This window comes from Hydra viridissima, unplaced genomic scaffold (assembly GCF_058129835.1).
Source record: "Hydra viridissima isolate aposymbiotic clone 2 unplaced genomic scaffold, HvirCarnegie_v1 scaffold_1, whole genome shotgun sequence".
Classification (NCBI taxonomy): Eukaryota; Metazoa; Cnidaria; class Hydrozoa; order Anthoathecata; family Hydridae; genus Hydra; species Hydra viridissima.
This window is the reverse complement of record NW_028324300.1, coordinates 6,702,792-6,720,414: the sequence shown is the minus strand read 5'-3', so window position 1 is coordinate 6,720,414 and position 17,623 is coordinate 6,702,792. Positions and strand designations below refer to the sequence as shown.

General features: G+C 28.3%; 1 protein-coding gene and 1 pseudogene across 2 annotated transcripts in view; both read left to right on the top strand.

Annotated features, from left to right (window-relative positions):
* The window catches only part of LOC145187981 (uncharacterized), a 433,414-nt gene extending 421,528 nt beyond the window's left edge, over nt 1-11,886 (top strand). Inside the window, exons 8-13 of the mRNA XM_090065933.1 lie at nt 4,294-4,419; nt 5,310-5,678; nt 5,842-5,913; nt 9,536-9,679; nt 9,795-10,053; nt 11,431-11,886. Of these exons, the coding sequence (XP_089922059.1) occupies nt 4,294-4,419; nt 5,310-5,678; nt 5,842-5,913; nt 9,536-9,679; nt 9,795-10,053; nt 11,431-11,771 (1,311 nt within the window). The 3' untranslated portion in view covers nt 11,772-11,886. The remainder of the gene's footprint in view (nt 1-4,293; nt 4,420-5,309; nt 5,679-5,841; nt 5,914-9,535; nt 9,680-9,794; nt 10,054-11,430) is intronic.
* A 705-nt stretch (nt 11,887-12,591) lies between these two features.
* On the top strand, nt 12,592-16,016 carry LOC149893082 (uncharacterized; annotated as a pseudogene). Its single transcript, XR_016444773.1, has 5 exons — nt 12,592-13,616; nt 13,925-14,178; nt 14,287-14,550; nt 14,713-14,934; nt 15,110-16,016. The product of XR_016444773.1 is annotated as an uncharacterized LOC149893082 (transcript).
* The last annotated feature ends 1,607 nt before the right edge of the window (nt 16,017-17,623 follow it).

Below are 17,623 nucleotides of genomic sequence, written 5' to 3'. Positions count from 1 at the left end.
CACTGGAATGCTGATCAAACAATTACAAAACTCATCATTTTTATATAGAAAATATAAGACAAATCTCAAAACTTGTTAGATGTGTTAAAGTTAGGAATTAAAAAGTGAGCAAGCATTGGTCGCCAATAAGACATAAACGAACTTCTTTAGTGTAATGGAAGAGGGAATTGGTAAAGTATAATAGCAGTATTGTAAACGGAATAACGTTTTCAAGTATTTACATATTTACAATACACTTTTGGATTACTTTTCGTCGTAAAAGTAGTTGGAGTCATGTTTAAGATCAGTGGTTTTAGTTTTATGTTTGGAACCTGGAATTTTCAAACTGTGGAACAATTCAAATTTGTTTCTTTTCAAAGGCTCATGGATTGACTAACAAAATATGAAAAAGTAAAATCAATATATAAAATCTTGTCATGCTGAGTTTTCCCAAAGTTTCGAATGTTTTCTTTCCTTTTTCATCCATTTTTAAACTTTTTTGCTCACTTTTATTTTCGTTACTTTTGTAGTTTATTTTATATTCTTTCAAATAGTTCGTTCTTTTTTCTTCTTTTTAGATATTTCATTTTTTCTTTATAATTGATTTTATTTTTGAAAAACTAAAGGAAAATTTCTCCTGCTTTATTGAGTTCTCTTTATCTTTTTTCACTCTTTAAAAAATTATTTATAGTCGTTAATAAAAAGCGTCCATCATTTGTGATGTCATTGCAAAGTTCAATTGTTAACAACCTGCCATGTTTGTATTTATTCATCTGTTATTCATCTGAATTTGGTTATTATTACGATCGTAACGTAATATAATGGCATCAACAAGACACAAATCTTTCTTATCTTTAAAGACCAATTAAACAAATTTTATTAGCTTAACGGTTTGTGTCTCGATTGTTTTACATACAGGAATATATAACCTTTAGTTGTGCAAAAGGATTTGTTAGTGTCCGGCAGTGAAATATTGTTACGTCAAAAAACATCAACCGACCGCACTAGATCCAAATCCTTTAACAGGTTCGCTGCCGAGCTATTTTAAACAATGCGTTATTTCTTTGCCGAGCCATAATGTCTGCAATGATTAAATTTTGCTGAGGCTGTTTTGCGTGGTTTCATTCTAATTGCCAAGGCTAGATATCAACATTTCAATAAATAAAATATTTTTTATCTGAAATAATTCTATAATATTTTTTATTCTGAATATAATTGACAAAAAAAAAGCACTATGAGTATACTCGTAGTTTGGCAATGGAGAAGAAATTTTTTTCTCCAGTACTTCTCCAGTTTCATCAGTACTGGAGAAAAAAATTACATGTTGTATTTCTCAATTACATCTTACTTTTCTAAATTAAAATATTCAAGTTCTCAGTTACATCTTGAAAAGGTGTAGTAATGTAGCTTATTTGATGAATTACTATTATAAATAGTGTTTCAATTTTTTTGTACATGCACATTGGTAGTTATCAGAGTAAAAAAGATAATTTATATTTTGTTTTCTTAATTCTAAATTGTTCTGTTTTTAGAATAAAAGCTAAAATATATTTGATAACTACATTATACTGTATGTTATAAAAAATGTGAAAAAAAATTTGAAGTACACAATAAGATGTTTTTTAATACATTAAAAAACATTTTAGTGTGCATATGATAAATAAAAAAACATACATTTGTGGTACTTTAAGACCTGACCAAAAGTCAAATCCAAAAGAATGTACAAAAGCAAAACTGAAACAGGGAAACGTTATAAGCAGAAGCAGAGAGGGTGTAGTGGTTGCTAAATGGAAAGACAAAAGAGGCGTGCTAATGATTAGCAACTTTCATTTGTTGCAAATGATTGAAGTGACAAACAGGAGAAGAGAGAAAATGAAACCCAACATTATTAAAGATTACAATCAATGTGTGTCAGGATTAGATAGGGCAGAACAAATGGTATCATATTATTATTATTAAGAAAGACAATTAGATGGTATAAAAAAGTAGCACTTCATCTCTTAGATACTTTTTTGTTTGATTCTTACTGTCTAAACAGCAAATATGGAGTAGATAAAACAATTTCCTTGCTTAAGTTTAGAGAATTAGTTGTTACGGATTTATTGGGTGAGCGTTTGAATGAAATTGTGCCTCGAATCACCAATAATAGCTTCCACTACTTGTCTTCAATACCACCGAATGAAAAGAAAAAACTCTTAACAAAACTATGTTGAGCTGTTTGTAAAAATAGACCTTTGCTATGTATAGGCGATTGTATCAATCAAAAGAATAGGTTTACACTTAAATTTTCATGAAATAAAATTTAATCAATATCAATATTTTACTTTTATCTGTTTTAAGCTATTTCTGTCTTTATCCGCATTTAAATTAGGTTCCCTGGATTTTTAAAATAAAAACTTGAATGTAATATTTTCTGAAATCAAATGTGAAGCTTAGAAAAAAAAAAAAAATGAACAGACAAAGCCAGTCATGCACAAATATTATTTGAAATAAATTAGTATAACTACGAGTTTACTTGTAGTAGGCAAGCTCATGACGCTGGCTTACTACGAGTATTCTCGTAGTTGGCAAATATCAAAGTCTCGCTAACTACGAGTATACTCGTAGTTGGCAAATAAATGGCGCCAACTTACTACAAATATACTCATAGTTGGCAGCAAAAGTGTTAAGTTGCATTAGAAGGTTTTCGTACAAAAAAAGAATGATTGTTTAGATTTTTTTATAGAACCCCAGGTGTAAGAGTTCTTTAGAAATTGTTAGGAATTTTTATAGATTTTTTAGATTCTATAGAACTCTTATAAAACTTCTTTACAATTCATAGAATACATTAATATTAAAATAAAGGTTTCTAACATAATTGCTTCAAGATTCTCTTGCAGATACTTGGTCTTAGTCTGGTTTTAATTAAATTTACTTAATATGTTACATTAGAATAATATATAACAACAAGGTAATGACATTTTTACATCTGAAAAAGTTATTATGAAAAAAATTTTTTTACTGAAACAATCAAATTTTTTATTGATGAAAGCTTTTACAACTTGTTTAACTTTGCAAGTAGTCTTAAAAAATAAAATAGTCAACAAGTGAACTTCTATTTTAAATATAATAATAGAGAATTATAAACAATTAACATTATAAACAAGATATATTATGGTAGGCCATAAAAAAGCTGCAGAAAAAAAAAAAAAAAAAAAAAAAGCAATAAAAATGACTGATTTGAACTCATGATGTTAATTACAGATAGTATTAATGTTTAACTGATAAAATAATGTTTAAAAAACGTATTTGTTCTATGCAGTTACAGTTTTTAATTTTAAAATGTGATAGTGATCTTATGGAATACCTTAGTATAGTTTTATTTTCCCATTTTGACCTTGAAATGAACTAAAGCTTTAAAAGAATTTACATAGACAAAAATCTCAGCAATCTTGAAAAATAAAAAATATTTGAGGATCAGCTTTTTTTAGATCAACATTTTTATTATCTATCTCATGTTTTACAACTTTATGTGATTTACATCATACTTTGTTTTATTATTGCACCATATGTTTTATTATTGCTCCTGCACCATTAATATGGAAAATTAATTCTATTCACTTCACTTTCACAGAAGTTGCAAAATATGGTTCTTTTATTATGTAGCTATAAGGCAATGCAAGTATGCAATACAGCGTTATAAAGTTGTCTTTTGCTAACTACAGTTCTGATAATATTTTAAAACTCATTTCTGAATTGTTATTGCAGGAGCACTTGTAAAAATAATAATAAAAAGGGTAGTGATACATTATTGGTTTACTATGTTACTATGATAATCCTAAAAATTACAACTTACATTCAGAATTGCATGACAATATTATGCATTAAAACTTCAGGGACAAAAAAACCTAATAACTATTTCATGTTGTCAAAAAATTTTGAAATTACAAAGTTGAAATGGCAGAATGTAAAAACACAGAAGAGAAACTAAGTTCTTTAGTAAAACTAAACTCTTTATAATCAAATGCTTAGTCTACCACCCTCTCTATAGAAAAAAATAGTTTTAGTGATGATCTGCTGCTTTATTTGTTTAAAATAATCTACAAGTCTCACTGATTTTGTTTTTTTGTTTTTAAGGCCTGTCTCATACAAAAAGTTTTACAAAAAGTTAAAAAAATTTTCAGATAGTATAGCTTTTTTTTAATCAATAAATAACTTTTATCGATTGAATTTTTCTCACCCATCCCTTGTATTATCCATTTTCTGAAATTTTTTATTGTGTGTTGATAATGATTGTTTACCAATTGTTTAAATTTTATAATTTTGCTATTATAGTTTGAAGAACCTCAATTTGATAAATGGTTTGTCCTTCCATTTCAATTAAAACCAAATCAAAGTATTGCACCTACAAGAAGGAAAGAAGAAATAGATGTTTCATTTTTGGATGACTGCATTGAAAAGGTTACTTTTTAAAATTGTTTTTGTTTGCTTTCTGAAGGGTAACATTTTTTCACTAAGCAATTAGATAACAACATGATACAAAATAAAACAAATGCCAGATCAAGTATTTTAAAGGTTATCAAGGTCTTTTTTAAAAGTTAAAAATATTTTTTTCTCAGGAGAAATAGAAAAATCTAAGCCTTTTTTTTTTTTTTTTTTTATCAGCTATCATCTTTTAAATTATGTTGGTATGACAAACAGCCAAATTTTACAGGTTATAGACATCTCGTTTGAATCAGTGAAAAAACCAAATTAGTACATATACACACATACACACATACATTCATACATACATACATACATACATACATACATACATACATACATACATACATACATACATACATACATACATACATACATACATACATACATACATACATTCATTCATACATACATATATACAAACATACATACACACAGAGGCATAAATACATACATACATACATACATACATACATACATACATACATACATACATACATACATACATACATACATACATACATACATACATACATACATACATACATACATACATACATACATACATACATACATGCATACATGCATACATGCATACATGCATACATACATACATACTTACATACATGCATACATACATGCACACACATATTAGGTGTATGTATATACACACACACACACATATATAAAATATACACTTAATATGTGTATATATATATGTGTGTGTGTGCGTGCTTGCGTGTATGCACGTGCATGTGTGTGTATACATATTGGTTGTGTTTTTTTATATATTTTATCATGCATGTGTGTGTATGCATAAATATATTTAGACATAATATTTCAGTTTCTACTGTTAAACATTAAAGGTTATCCCAGGCTTGCCGACCTACTTAGATGAAAATGCTTCTAAATTCAAACACTTAAAGTTAAAAAGTCGTAGAAGTATTCGTCAAGGAAATGAAGTAAAGAATCATAATTGTTTGCATAATTTGCATAACTCTTTGGTGGATTTATCTACTTCTCTCACTTGTCAAAAGATTGATCAGGAAATCATTTTAATAGATGATGAGAGTTCTGTTGAGGATGTGTTAAATGATGGTATTTGCTTAAGGCAGCAAAACTCTAGCCTAGCAAAGTTGCTACAATTTTCAGAAAATACTAGACCAGCTTACTTTGGGACATGGAGGAAAAAGTCAAAGTTAATTACAGGAAGAAGTCCCTTTAGAAAAGATACAGTGAGTCTTCATTATGACTGATATCCAGGCTTTTTCTTCAAATTATAAAATTTTAAGACTAAAAATTTTCATACTTGCATCTAATTCCTTATCTTTTATCAGTATATGATTAAAAGGTTTATCATTGCTTTTAAAATGAAATTTAATTAAATATTTCATTTAGGAAATTTTTGATTACAATATTGATAGTGATGAGGAATGGGTTGATGAACCTGGGGAAGATTTAGATGATCATGTAAGCTGCTTTTTCTGTAAATAGAGTTATTCTCTAGGATTGTAGTGAGCATTAATATTTAAAATGTAGAAATTGTAATGAGTTTTAACATTTCACTTATTCCACAGATTTGAACAATTTCTTCAGTATGATAATTGTCTTTATTTTTGTAATTTCTTCTATAAAACAATAAACTTCTATCTAGGATTTTGATGATAATAGCAGCTTCATTTTTGTCACAGCCTCTCCTCTAGTATTGTATGAAATAATACTGAAAAAACCATATTTTAAAATCTGTTCTTAGGTATTAAAATCAATATTTCAATCCCCTTAACTAAAATCAGTATTTTCACCCTCTGGAGCAGTAAATTGATTAATCAGATCCTTGTCACTTGAATAGGGTTGCATCTCTGTTATTCCATTATTGTTTTCTATTTGATGTGCAGAAAATATACCTGGTTTTGTTAGTTCATTCTTGAATGAATTGTCAGTTTCAAAATTACTTGTTGTATTGTTAATATCTTTAATTGAAACAAAATAGATGTAAACCAGAGTCTCATTTTTAACAGCTTCACGAGACTTTTCTCTGGATTACTTTTTGGATTGCTAATCTTTTAATGAATATAATAAATTTAAACAATGCTGTTCCTCCAACCAGGGTATTGCTGATGAAATAAAACAATTTTTAAATTGATAACTTGGACTATCTTTGTGTAAATTGTAGCATTTTTACACTTGTTTCAACAAGGTCAGATATTAGCTGATGAACAAGAGCAACAGTAAATTTAGATTCCTTAGAGTGCTAAATCATCTGAAACTATATCAGCTAATGAAAATGAATCTAGATACCAAAGTGCAACAGTGAACACTTACTTTCTTGTCCCAGTATGCTAACTACACTTCATCTTTCTACAAAGTTTAAATCATTTCAGCAAAATCCATTTGAATCCAACTGCGGTGTCTGGATCACTATGGAGTTGGGCCTTATGTTCATGATGATTTATGGCTGTTTTTGTTTAATGAAATAATGCAAAAGAATAGAGTGGTGAGATTTTAAAGTGCTGTAAAGGTCATCAACTTCCCTTTAGTTTCAACTATTTCAAGATATTCTTTTCTGTTACCTATAATAACTTTCTTATTGATACCAAGTAATACATTTATTCATCTCAGTTTCATTTTAAACATAATGATTATGAAACTTTGTAGCGTCTTTGCTACAAATATACTACACATATTATTCCAACAAATGTCATTTGCATTATCATACAAGGCCTCAAGAAATTTATGTGAGTACAATAGGAAAATAGACTCAAATCTATGCAGTGGTATTATTATGTTTTGATGTTGTTGACAAGCATAAATTCAGCATTAAGTTTGACAAAAGCACATGAGGTGGATGTAAACTTGCAAGCATTTTTTTTCAAACTGATTTTTCAAGATGTTCTCCTTTGAAAAATCCATAAGTTTCTTTAACATTCATAGGCAAAAATTTTTTGCATAGTCTCTTTCTCATTTGATCTCACCACAATGGTGCATCATTTTCCATGTGCTTGGCTATATATTATTATGGTAAAAATCTTTGACCAATTAAACAGTTGAAGTATCTAATGCTTTTGGGCTGGAAGGAGATTTCTTCTTGCTTCATAATTACTTACCTTACAATTTAGTTAATAATGTTAAATGTACATAAACCAAGTAAAAATTGTCATAGTGAAGGTTAAGCAACAAGAAACCCTTTGTTCTGAATTTCTCAGCTTATATGATTGACTTAGAAAACATCCCAGTAGTTAAAATATTAATATAAATTCAGGCGGCTTCAGCTTATCAATTGGCTTAAGCTCTTGCTGTTTTGACAGCATCAAATGCTCTAAAATTTTTCTATGTTTTGCTGAATTTGAAAAGTGCTTTCTCCAAAAAATAAAATAATTATAAACAATTTCAGTAAATCAATTACAGTCTAGCCATATCAATAAGAATTTTCTTAAATTTGTTAAGTGTATCTGAGGTATGAAGTAATTATAAAATTCTTGAGTGTTTGAACAGGAGGAAAAAGAATTGAGGGTATGAAATTTGCAAGCCTGTCAACATTTTTCAGTCTAAGTTTAAAAAAATTTTAAAGTTTTCTATTTCCCTTATAATTAGTTTATGTACAATTTTAAAAAGTTTTTCAAATTAAATATTTGCTCTGACATATTTTGATACAAGTTAATAGCTATCTTAAAACAGTCCTTAAAAAAGAGGAAGCCATTGCATACAATGTGCAAAAATCTGATTTTAAATTAGATAAAAATTGAAATTAGATAGCAAATATCTCATAATTTATTATGAGATGTTCTCATAGTAATTATGAAGTATTTTAATGTTCTCATAGTAAATATGAATTATATTTATCTGGAGCATTATCACAAGATTATTTGCAAAAAGCTAACAAAAATCAAGAAAAGAAGCTGAACGACAAAGAAAAACAGAGCTGAAAAGAGTTTAGAAATAAAAGGAGGCAAATACAAACTGTAAATCCAAGGAATCATCTAAGATAATTCCATCACGAAAGCTTACTATTAATATAGCCTACTTTAAATATAGCCTACCGTAAACCTTTGTCAGTGTTGAGCTACCAGTTAATAAAATTTGATAAATCCAATTTTTGTCAGCTTTTAATTTCATAAAACAAACACATAGCTGTAAGTGCTTTAGCTAAAAAAAGAAATGCTGAAGAAACTTGAAATTCTGAAAACTAGCATTTTGACTTTAGAATAAATGACGAAAAAATGAATCATAATAGAGAAAACAGGAGATAATGCAAAAAAAGGGATTATTACTTTACAAATGACGCTTGAGAACACCAGAGAGCATCACAGGAGAATGGCTAATTTTTTTCCCTGGTACAAGAGATGTAAAGATGATCTTCATATCTCTTTATCACCTTTAGTTTTGTCAAGATAGTCTTATATCTCTTGATCATCTTCAGAAATGCTGTATTCACACTCTCTAGCCAGTTTACAATGCGTTAAGAAAGTTTACTATCACAGACCTCATTGTCAGAGCAAGATCTTTGGTAAAGAATTGTTGAACTTCTATCTAGATGGAGGTTTTCTGGGTCACAACACATAAGTTTGTACCAATAATTGACATCACTCAGTTAAGTGTATTCAACATGCCATAGCGCCTGTTAAATGTTAGACATGATTACAGTATTTAACTAAGTATTCACCAATTAAAATCTAAATCAATACGGACTATTTAATGTCAAGAAAGTAAATGATTAAATACACCTAAATTTTACATAGTCAAATTAGTTGCTGATATACCTTTTATGAATTACAAAGGTCCCAAATTAAAATATATATATATAAATTCTAATTTGCAGTATTGCAGTATTTGTGTAATTACAGAAAAAGAAAATAGGAAAACTTAAAATGATTTAATGTGTTATTTGGTAGATATTAGAAGTGGTTCAAACAAAGTAGTAACTATAAAAAATGAAAAGAACAAAAATAACCAAACAAAAAAAAAGAACTTTTTAAAAAAGGTATGTAACATTTATTAAAATGGAAATATAATAAGGTTCACTGTCACAATCACAGCAAACCTATTCATAATGCATGAATAATTGTTTTTAATATATGTTTTTGGTCACAATTAGATCGACGATGAAGATAAAGAAGAAGATGAAACTGAAGATGACAAAGATGGGTTTTTTGTTCCACATGGATATCTCTCAGATAATGAAGGAATTCAAGAAGATTCTTTTGATGAAGATGGATTTTCTGGTATTCAAGATAAAGAGGTAATAAGGCAATAGCTTAAAGTAAATACTTTATTGCAGAAAAGTTTTACATTTGTTATGATCTTAATTGGCATACTCTATTGTATATGCTTTAAGATACTTTTGTATTCTTTAGCATCTTGAGGGGTTCAATGTAAAGCTGTGTTCATTTGAGCGTGAGCTTCCAAAAAAATCTAAACCGCTGAAGCCAATTTGTATTGGTATAATGTTTATCAAATATCCAGAGACAGTGCATCCTTTGTTAAAAGACTACATGAATATTATTTTATTTCAGTTGGAGCATGATAAGGGTGTTATTGAAGAGCATGAAAAAAAAATTGGTCCTTTAAAACCTTTCTCTGAAAGTTGTACCCCACAGACTGTTCCTGAGGAAGGTCTGTTTTTTTCTTGTATTCCTTTCAATGAAACTTTTCAGTTTAATATGAAAGTTTAAGAATTAAGCTAATATTAATTTAAAGAGTTGGTTTTGATATGGAAATTTTACTACTTATTTTAAGCTAAAAATGCATTATTTGCTTTATATTTAAAAGATTTTCTTAAATTTTCATCTAGTGTTTAAACTTTTAAATAAAAAGCACTAGGTAAAATCAAAGTTTACTGAGTTCTGGCACACTTTCTATTAAGCTATTTTATGTTTAACTAACTGTATATCACATTTTGGTAATATTTTGAACAAAGCTTTACAAAAAAAATATTTTGAACTTTTACAATTAATGCCACTAAAATTATGATTTAATTACAAGTCCAATTGTTTAAATTGATATAATAGCTAATTTATTTTTTTTTTTCTTTATAAGTAATTAAAGTATATTTTAATTAGTAATAAATATATAATATGATGATAAAAGGAATAAACTAACCAGTCCTATCACTGATGAATAAAGAAAATAATTTCCATGTTCAGAAGGTGTAAAAAAAAAAAGCTTTACATAATGGAAGAAAACTGACTCTATTTTTGAAATTTAATATAATTTAGTGAAAAATCCTATTCAACAAAGTTTAATTTAAAGTTCTCCTTCAGTATTAATAACAATTTCCTTACACTTTATTTTTAGTATATATTTGTTCTCACAGAAGTATTGTTATATTTGTAGAGTAACGTGGTTAGATTAATGTTATTTTGCTTTTATGAAAACAAACTCTTGAATCATGATTGTGATTAAAGGGTCTCGTAAAAGCTAATGTAACTTACATACAATAAACTAAGGATCAACGATGAGTGTGACTTTCTAAAACTATGCCTGAGCATAATTGACTGAGGGGCATAGTTTTTAAACCAAAAAGATTTTGCTATGAAGATGGTTGGGTGACCAATAAAAAGATGGAGGTGTTAACCAACTCATAGTTATTGCTCTCGTTAAATATGCCCGAAATCGCTTGAAGATGTGAAAACCATCATTGATAAGTTCCAACTTAATTGTATTTAAAATATTTTTTAGTCTCATGCAAAGCTTTCAAATATATTTTTTTTGAATTCAGTGTGTCGAAAATCGACTTTCCACGTCCCATAAAGGATGATCCAAATTGTATTAGTGCTTATCATAAGAATTTCTCTTTTATTAAAAAAAATCCATAGTAATAAGTAAGGGAAAGTTGGGCTTTCTAAAATTATAAGAAACGCTCTAATTGAACATAGCCTAGATGTGTCACAATATTCTTTTTCTTAGATTTGATCAATAGATTGATTAAATTTGTATATAGTTTTATCAAATTTCGATATCCTGTAGTTAATTTAGCATTTTCTATTTCAGCTATGCCTTTCTTACTTCAATATATTCATGGCAGTTCTAGGCGGTTGAGAGAGATGGTCATTGAATTTAAGCAGTTTTGGCGAAATTACTCCAGAGAGAAAAATCTATCTGTGCGGTTTGACATATCTAAAAGGCAGTTAACTAATAAAATCCAATCTGTTTCTTTGCGTAGTTATAATAGTTATCTTGGTAAAATTTGTTACACCGTCAAAGAAATTGTTCTACAGAATTATAAGCTTGTAGATTTGAAGCTAGGATTAGGTTTACCACCTTCAAATGAACTTTTTAGCAGTGTTCCAGTTCGGGAAGAAATGACTGAACAGCAATCTTTTAATAAATAATTTTTTCTTTACTTAAATGAAACTGTACGTAAAATGCCTTTCAATGAGCTGTCAAAAAAAGTATAATGTTAGAAGTAAATTTGTTATTGAAGTATTTTGAGAATTGAAATGCAAAGTTTGTTATGATTATTTTCAACGTTAAATGCTAAAAGTTTTTAAGCTCAGTTAAAAACATTTTTGTTTCACCAACAAATAATTTTTAAAATGCGTTCTTTCAGAGTTTTGAATGATTTTTTCAACTCTGCGATGTGATCTGATTAATAGTGGCAAACTTCTTTTAGATTTTCATCACCCTTATGACACGCTAAAGCAAAGTAATTCCCGTTATGGATTTATGAGTAGTAGCATCGTTGGATGTTTTCTTATTTCAAAATACATATCTTCTGTTGAGTTTAGTCCACTATCTACTATTACAGGCTGTCAAGTTGTCATTTTTTTCATTTTTTTCATTTTTTTATTGGTCTTTTTTGTTATGTCATTTTTTTTCTTTTTTTTTTCAATTTTTTCAATTTTGTCATTTTTTTTCTTTTTTTTTTGTTACTTTGTACCTTTTAAAGATTTAGTTTTCCTCATTGTTGAGATATTTTACAAAAAATGTTCAGTATTAGAATGTCTAATAAAGATGTGAGATGTTTTTCATTTAATTATTATAATTTTTGAAATTGTGTTCTTTGTTTACTATATAACAAGTTTTTTTAAAAAATCAATACTATTAGGTGGGATATTATTCTTTTAAGTATCATAATTTTTTAATGGTTGTGTTCTGATATTTTATTTTTACATTAATAGTTACTTTATTTGTCAAGAAATCGAAGTGAAAAGTTAGTTTTTAAGTAAACCAGAAAGTAGTAAGTGTAAAGTTTTAGTGAAGTTACTCATTTAAACCTGTAATTTTTTGTATAAAACCCATACATAATGGTTAAATGGACTGATGTGTGGTTAGAAAAGTTAGATATGAATCAAGTCAAAATCAAATTATGGGCTGAGAAAAAGAACTCAGAATATGCAGTTTGTAAACTATGTTTAAGTGAGTTAAAATATAGCTTAGTTGGTTTTCAAGCTCTTTTTCAACATTCTTCTAAACCAAAACATAAATCAGTGTCTGATATTAGATTTTCAAATACAGCTCTCCATTTTTATATAGATTCAAAAACAAACTCTACAGGAGAAAAAAAAATTGTTACATTAGAATATTCTACTAATGATAAAATTTTAGCTGCAGAAGCCATGTGGCTATTTAAAGTTGCTGAGAATGATCTTGCTTTAAGACATTGTGACAATACATCAGTACTATTTCAAAGGATGTTTCCAGATAGTAAGATTTGTCAGGGTTTTACAATGAGTCGCCAAAAAGCTTCATATATTTTTTAAGATGGTCTTGGACCATTATTAGAGAAACGACTTTGTACCAGTATAACCTCAAGCCCTGCTGCTTTCACTTTGATGTTTGATGAAACAACTACCACTCAGCAGAGAAAACAAATGGATCTTTTATGTCGTTTTTGGTCAGAAGAAGAAAACCAAGTTGTCACAAAATATTTAACCTCATTTTTCTTTGGGAGAGCAACAGCTGAAGATGTAAAAAAAATGCTAGCATCTTTATTCCACAATAAAAAATATAACTTACCATGGGGTCGTCTTTTTAATATTTTAACAGATGGTCCTAACATAAACAAGGCTATTTGGAGGTTGTTAAATGAGGAGCTTTGTAGCAATGATTTTAATGGTTTGTTACCATTTATAAGTTGTACATTGCACACAGTGCATAATGCATTTCGAAAAGCAATTATGGTTCTAGGTGAAGATGCAGAGCAGCTAGCATTTAATCTACATGCATGGTTTAAGGTAAGGATTTTATTGTTAATAGAAATTTTATTTCCCTAGTTACAATAATACATAATCCTTATGTGTTATTGTAGGTAGGAACTCCAGGTTCAAAAATGATAGATTCTAGAACTCTTAAAGGCCAGTTTTTTTTCTCTATGGAGTTCAGAAGTTCCTAAACATTTTTGGAGCCATTTTTTCACACCTCATTACTCTAGAATCCAGGAAAAACTAGGGAATCTTTGACTCAAAACCCTGGAGTCTTTCTTGGGACTTTCCATCCCTGGTTATAATCTATAAATATTAGTATGATTATTTTATTAATTTAGAATGCACCATGCAAAATTGAAGACTTCAAAAAGTTAGCAGAGTCCATTTTTATTGAAGATGAAAGTTTGTTTCTTCGATTTGTCAATACTAGATGGCTTACTCTTTCTGCTACACTTGAAAAAGTCCTTTTACGATGGGAAGATACAAAGAAATATTTTTTGGAATACATTCCAAAACAAAAAGAATATAAAAAGACTCTGACAAACATAAACGTTTTGTAAGGATTCAGAAGAGTCTAAAGGAAAATGAAAATGTAATAAATTACATCAGCCTTGTTGTTTAAAATTTTTATGTTTTAAAGAGAATAAGATTAAAGAAGATTTCAAAGAAGATTAAACTATTTACTTTTTTTTTTTTATAGGAGTTACTTGTGTCTGTTAAATTCCTTATTGGTATTGCACCCTTGTTTGAAAAATACTTAATGATATTCCAAGATGAAGGACCACTTATTCATATCTTATTTTATAAAATGAAAGATCTTTTAATATCTTTGATGAAGCGTTTCCTTAAACCTTCTGCTGTTGACAAAAAACTTACTAAAGATCTTTTAAAAATTGATTCCTCAGATTCAACTATACATCTTGAAATAAATAAAATGGATTTTGGTGAGGAAGCAAAAAACCAGGTTAGTATTTTGTTGTTGTTGATACTTGCAGATTTTACTTGGGAGATACTATAATCTATTGTTAATATGATTAATTATTTGATATATCATTATAGAAAACAATATGGTCATTATTCTTTCCAATTTTCTGTTGTGTTTCAATAAAAAATATTTAATTTTTAGGTGAAAAAACTTTCTTGCGAAAAAAAAAGATATATCTGCCTATAAAAAATGAGAGATGGATATATAGCCATTGTTAAACACTTACAAAAGAAACTTCCTCTTGATTCACAACTATTAAAAGACTTGACTTGTTTGAGTCCACAAATGAGATCTAAACCTTGGACTGTTAATGCAATTGGGCGAATAGCAGCTATGATGCCACACATTGTAAATGAGAGGGAGGTATTAATTTTAGTGTTAATAAAGTTTTCTAGAAGTTCTTTCACAAAATTATTTGCAATTTAGTTTCAAATTTTAGTTAGGTTTTAATATGTAAGTAATGCAGTTATATATACTTATATGATTGCAAATCATTATCTGGTGTTTTGAATAAAATTATTTCATTGATTTTTTCTAGGTATCATTTGTGAAGGATGAATGAAAGTTATACCAAGCAGATAATGTTTCAGAAGACTGGTATTTAGATTCAAATACAAATAAATTAAAAAGAGTAGATCATTACTGGGCTAAAGTGTTCCAAAGTAATACAGAATGTGGAAAAACTAAGTATGGATTTCTTCATAAAGTTTTTAAGAGCTGTTTAACACTTCAGAATGGAAATGCTAGTGTAGAGCGAAGTTTATCAGATAATAAGAATACATTGATTTCAGAGAGAGTAAAGTTAAATGATGAAATATTAATGGCTTTAAGAATATCAAAGGAATATGCAAGAAGTTGCCAAGGTGCACATAATGTTGATACATTAGCAAAAGATGTTGTTCAAGCTGTTCAAAATGCTCATAGAATTTACAAAGTAAGAAAAACTGAAGAAGAGGAAGAAAAGAGATTTAAATAAATTCACGAGGAAGAACTTATTTGTAAAAAGAAACAACACCAGGAAATGCTCCAAAAAATTGAAAAAAGTAAAATTAATCTTGATCAAAAAGAGCAAAATCTAGAAAAAGATGAGAAAAATGCGGATATGGAGTTTGAACTTGCTCAGAGAATGCTGGATGAAGCAACTAAGTCTATGCAAAGTGCCATCAATAAAGAAGATATGATTGGTATTAAACTTGCTCATGAAATGGTAAACAGTGCAAAAAGAAATTTTACAAATGCTAAAGCACATAGCAATGAACAAAAAAAGTTGCGAGTAAATATTGGTTTAAAACGAAAAAGTGAAATGCAGAGATTAATTAATGGTTTTAAAAAATCAAAGTAGACTATCAACAAGTTGTAATAAATTTTTGTGAAAAAGTCATCTTTATTTATTTTTTAATGACTTTTTGTGTCGTTCTTTTTTATGAAGTTTGTCATTTTTTTCATTTTTTTATTGAAATTTTTCATTTTTTTTCAAAAAATAGTATCATTTTTTTTCATTTTTTTAAAAAGTAGTCACTTGGCTGGCCTCTTTATCGGTAAAATAATAACTTTAAAGATGGCGGCTAGCTACAACAAAAAAAAAATTGCCTTTTAACAATATGTTTAACTGGTATTATAACACAAATAATGCTTCTTAAAAGCCTAATTGTGTTATATAAGCTTTACAAACTTAAATTTGATAATTTTTAAAATATTATTCTTTTACGAGAACGATCACAATCACTTCAAAAGATGAAACAAGCAAGAGAGAGGTGTCTTAAAAGAAAAAAATCGTTGTTGCTGGTTTAAAACTGGCAGAACTGATTTATGGTGGCATAATATAATAACTGGTGTAGCTCCCATTGATGTATGGAAAACAAATTTTAGCCTTTCACGGTTTCTTTTCATGAATTTGGTTTCAGAATTAAGCCCTTATTTATCTCCTGACCCTTTTTTGCCTAACTCTAGAGCTCTATCAGCAGATAAAAAAGTAGCTATTACTTTATATTACCTAAAAGATACTGGATCTTTGGTAAATATAAAAGAAAAACAACTAAAATTTTAAGTACCCGGAAGTTGTCAGTTTTATTATTTTACGCGGAAGCTTTCAAATTTAAAATATGTAAGAGTTTATACGCATGCGTACAAATTTATATGAGAAATTAACCAGCCCGTTTGCCGAGATCTCGGCAAAAAACAGTGAGATCTCGCTATCCGGGCTAGCTCGTTTATTCATATAAACGCAAAATAAAATTAAGTTAAAATATTGATGACGTCGATATCTCGGCAAACGGGCTGGCTCGGCAAACGAGCCAGCCCGCTTTCCATATAAACAGGCCCTTAGTTGATTTTTTTATAATTGTTTTTTGAGATTGAGCATTTGGAAAGGAATTTTTTAAAATATTTAAATAAGAAAGACACGTGACTATTCAATATAAGCAATTTATATGTGTAATTGGACTTCGAAAATATATTTTCAGTTTCAAAAAGAGAGAGAATTTTGTGATAAGAAAAGTACATTCATCGGAGAGAAGAAAAGAAGGCGAAATTTTAAAGAGAAATTTTTAAGAAGAATTCTAAAAAGAGAGAATTTTATGATAAGAAAAATAATTTGATGAACAAGCAGTTTTGTAAGCAGTTGAATAAAAAAAAAAAGATTTTAAGATTGATTAAAGGAAAGTAACCAGAAGTTTCAAATAAAGAAGAGATATTTGCAATAAAGAGGAAAAATGAAGAAATTAAAAAGAAACAATTTTCTATAGCTTTTCCCATAACTTTTTATAAATCTGCAAACTTTTTTCAGATTTATAAAAAGTAATGCCAACTTTAGTTTTAAAAAAATTTGCATCGTTTTCTCTTAAATACTCAAACAACAAGAACTTTGGTTTGTAAACCTTTCCTGAGCTCAGAAAATGTTTAAAAACCAAAGATCTTGGTGGAATCACAACATTTTTAGGAAACTGGTCAAAATGAGTACCTACAAAAGAAGTTTTAGGCTCATTTTGCACCTAAAATTGCATAAGATTTGCAATTATTTAACATTTTAACTAAATCTGCATAGCTTTATGCC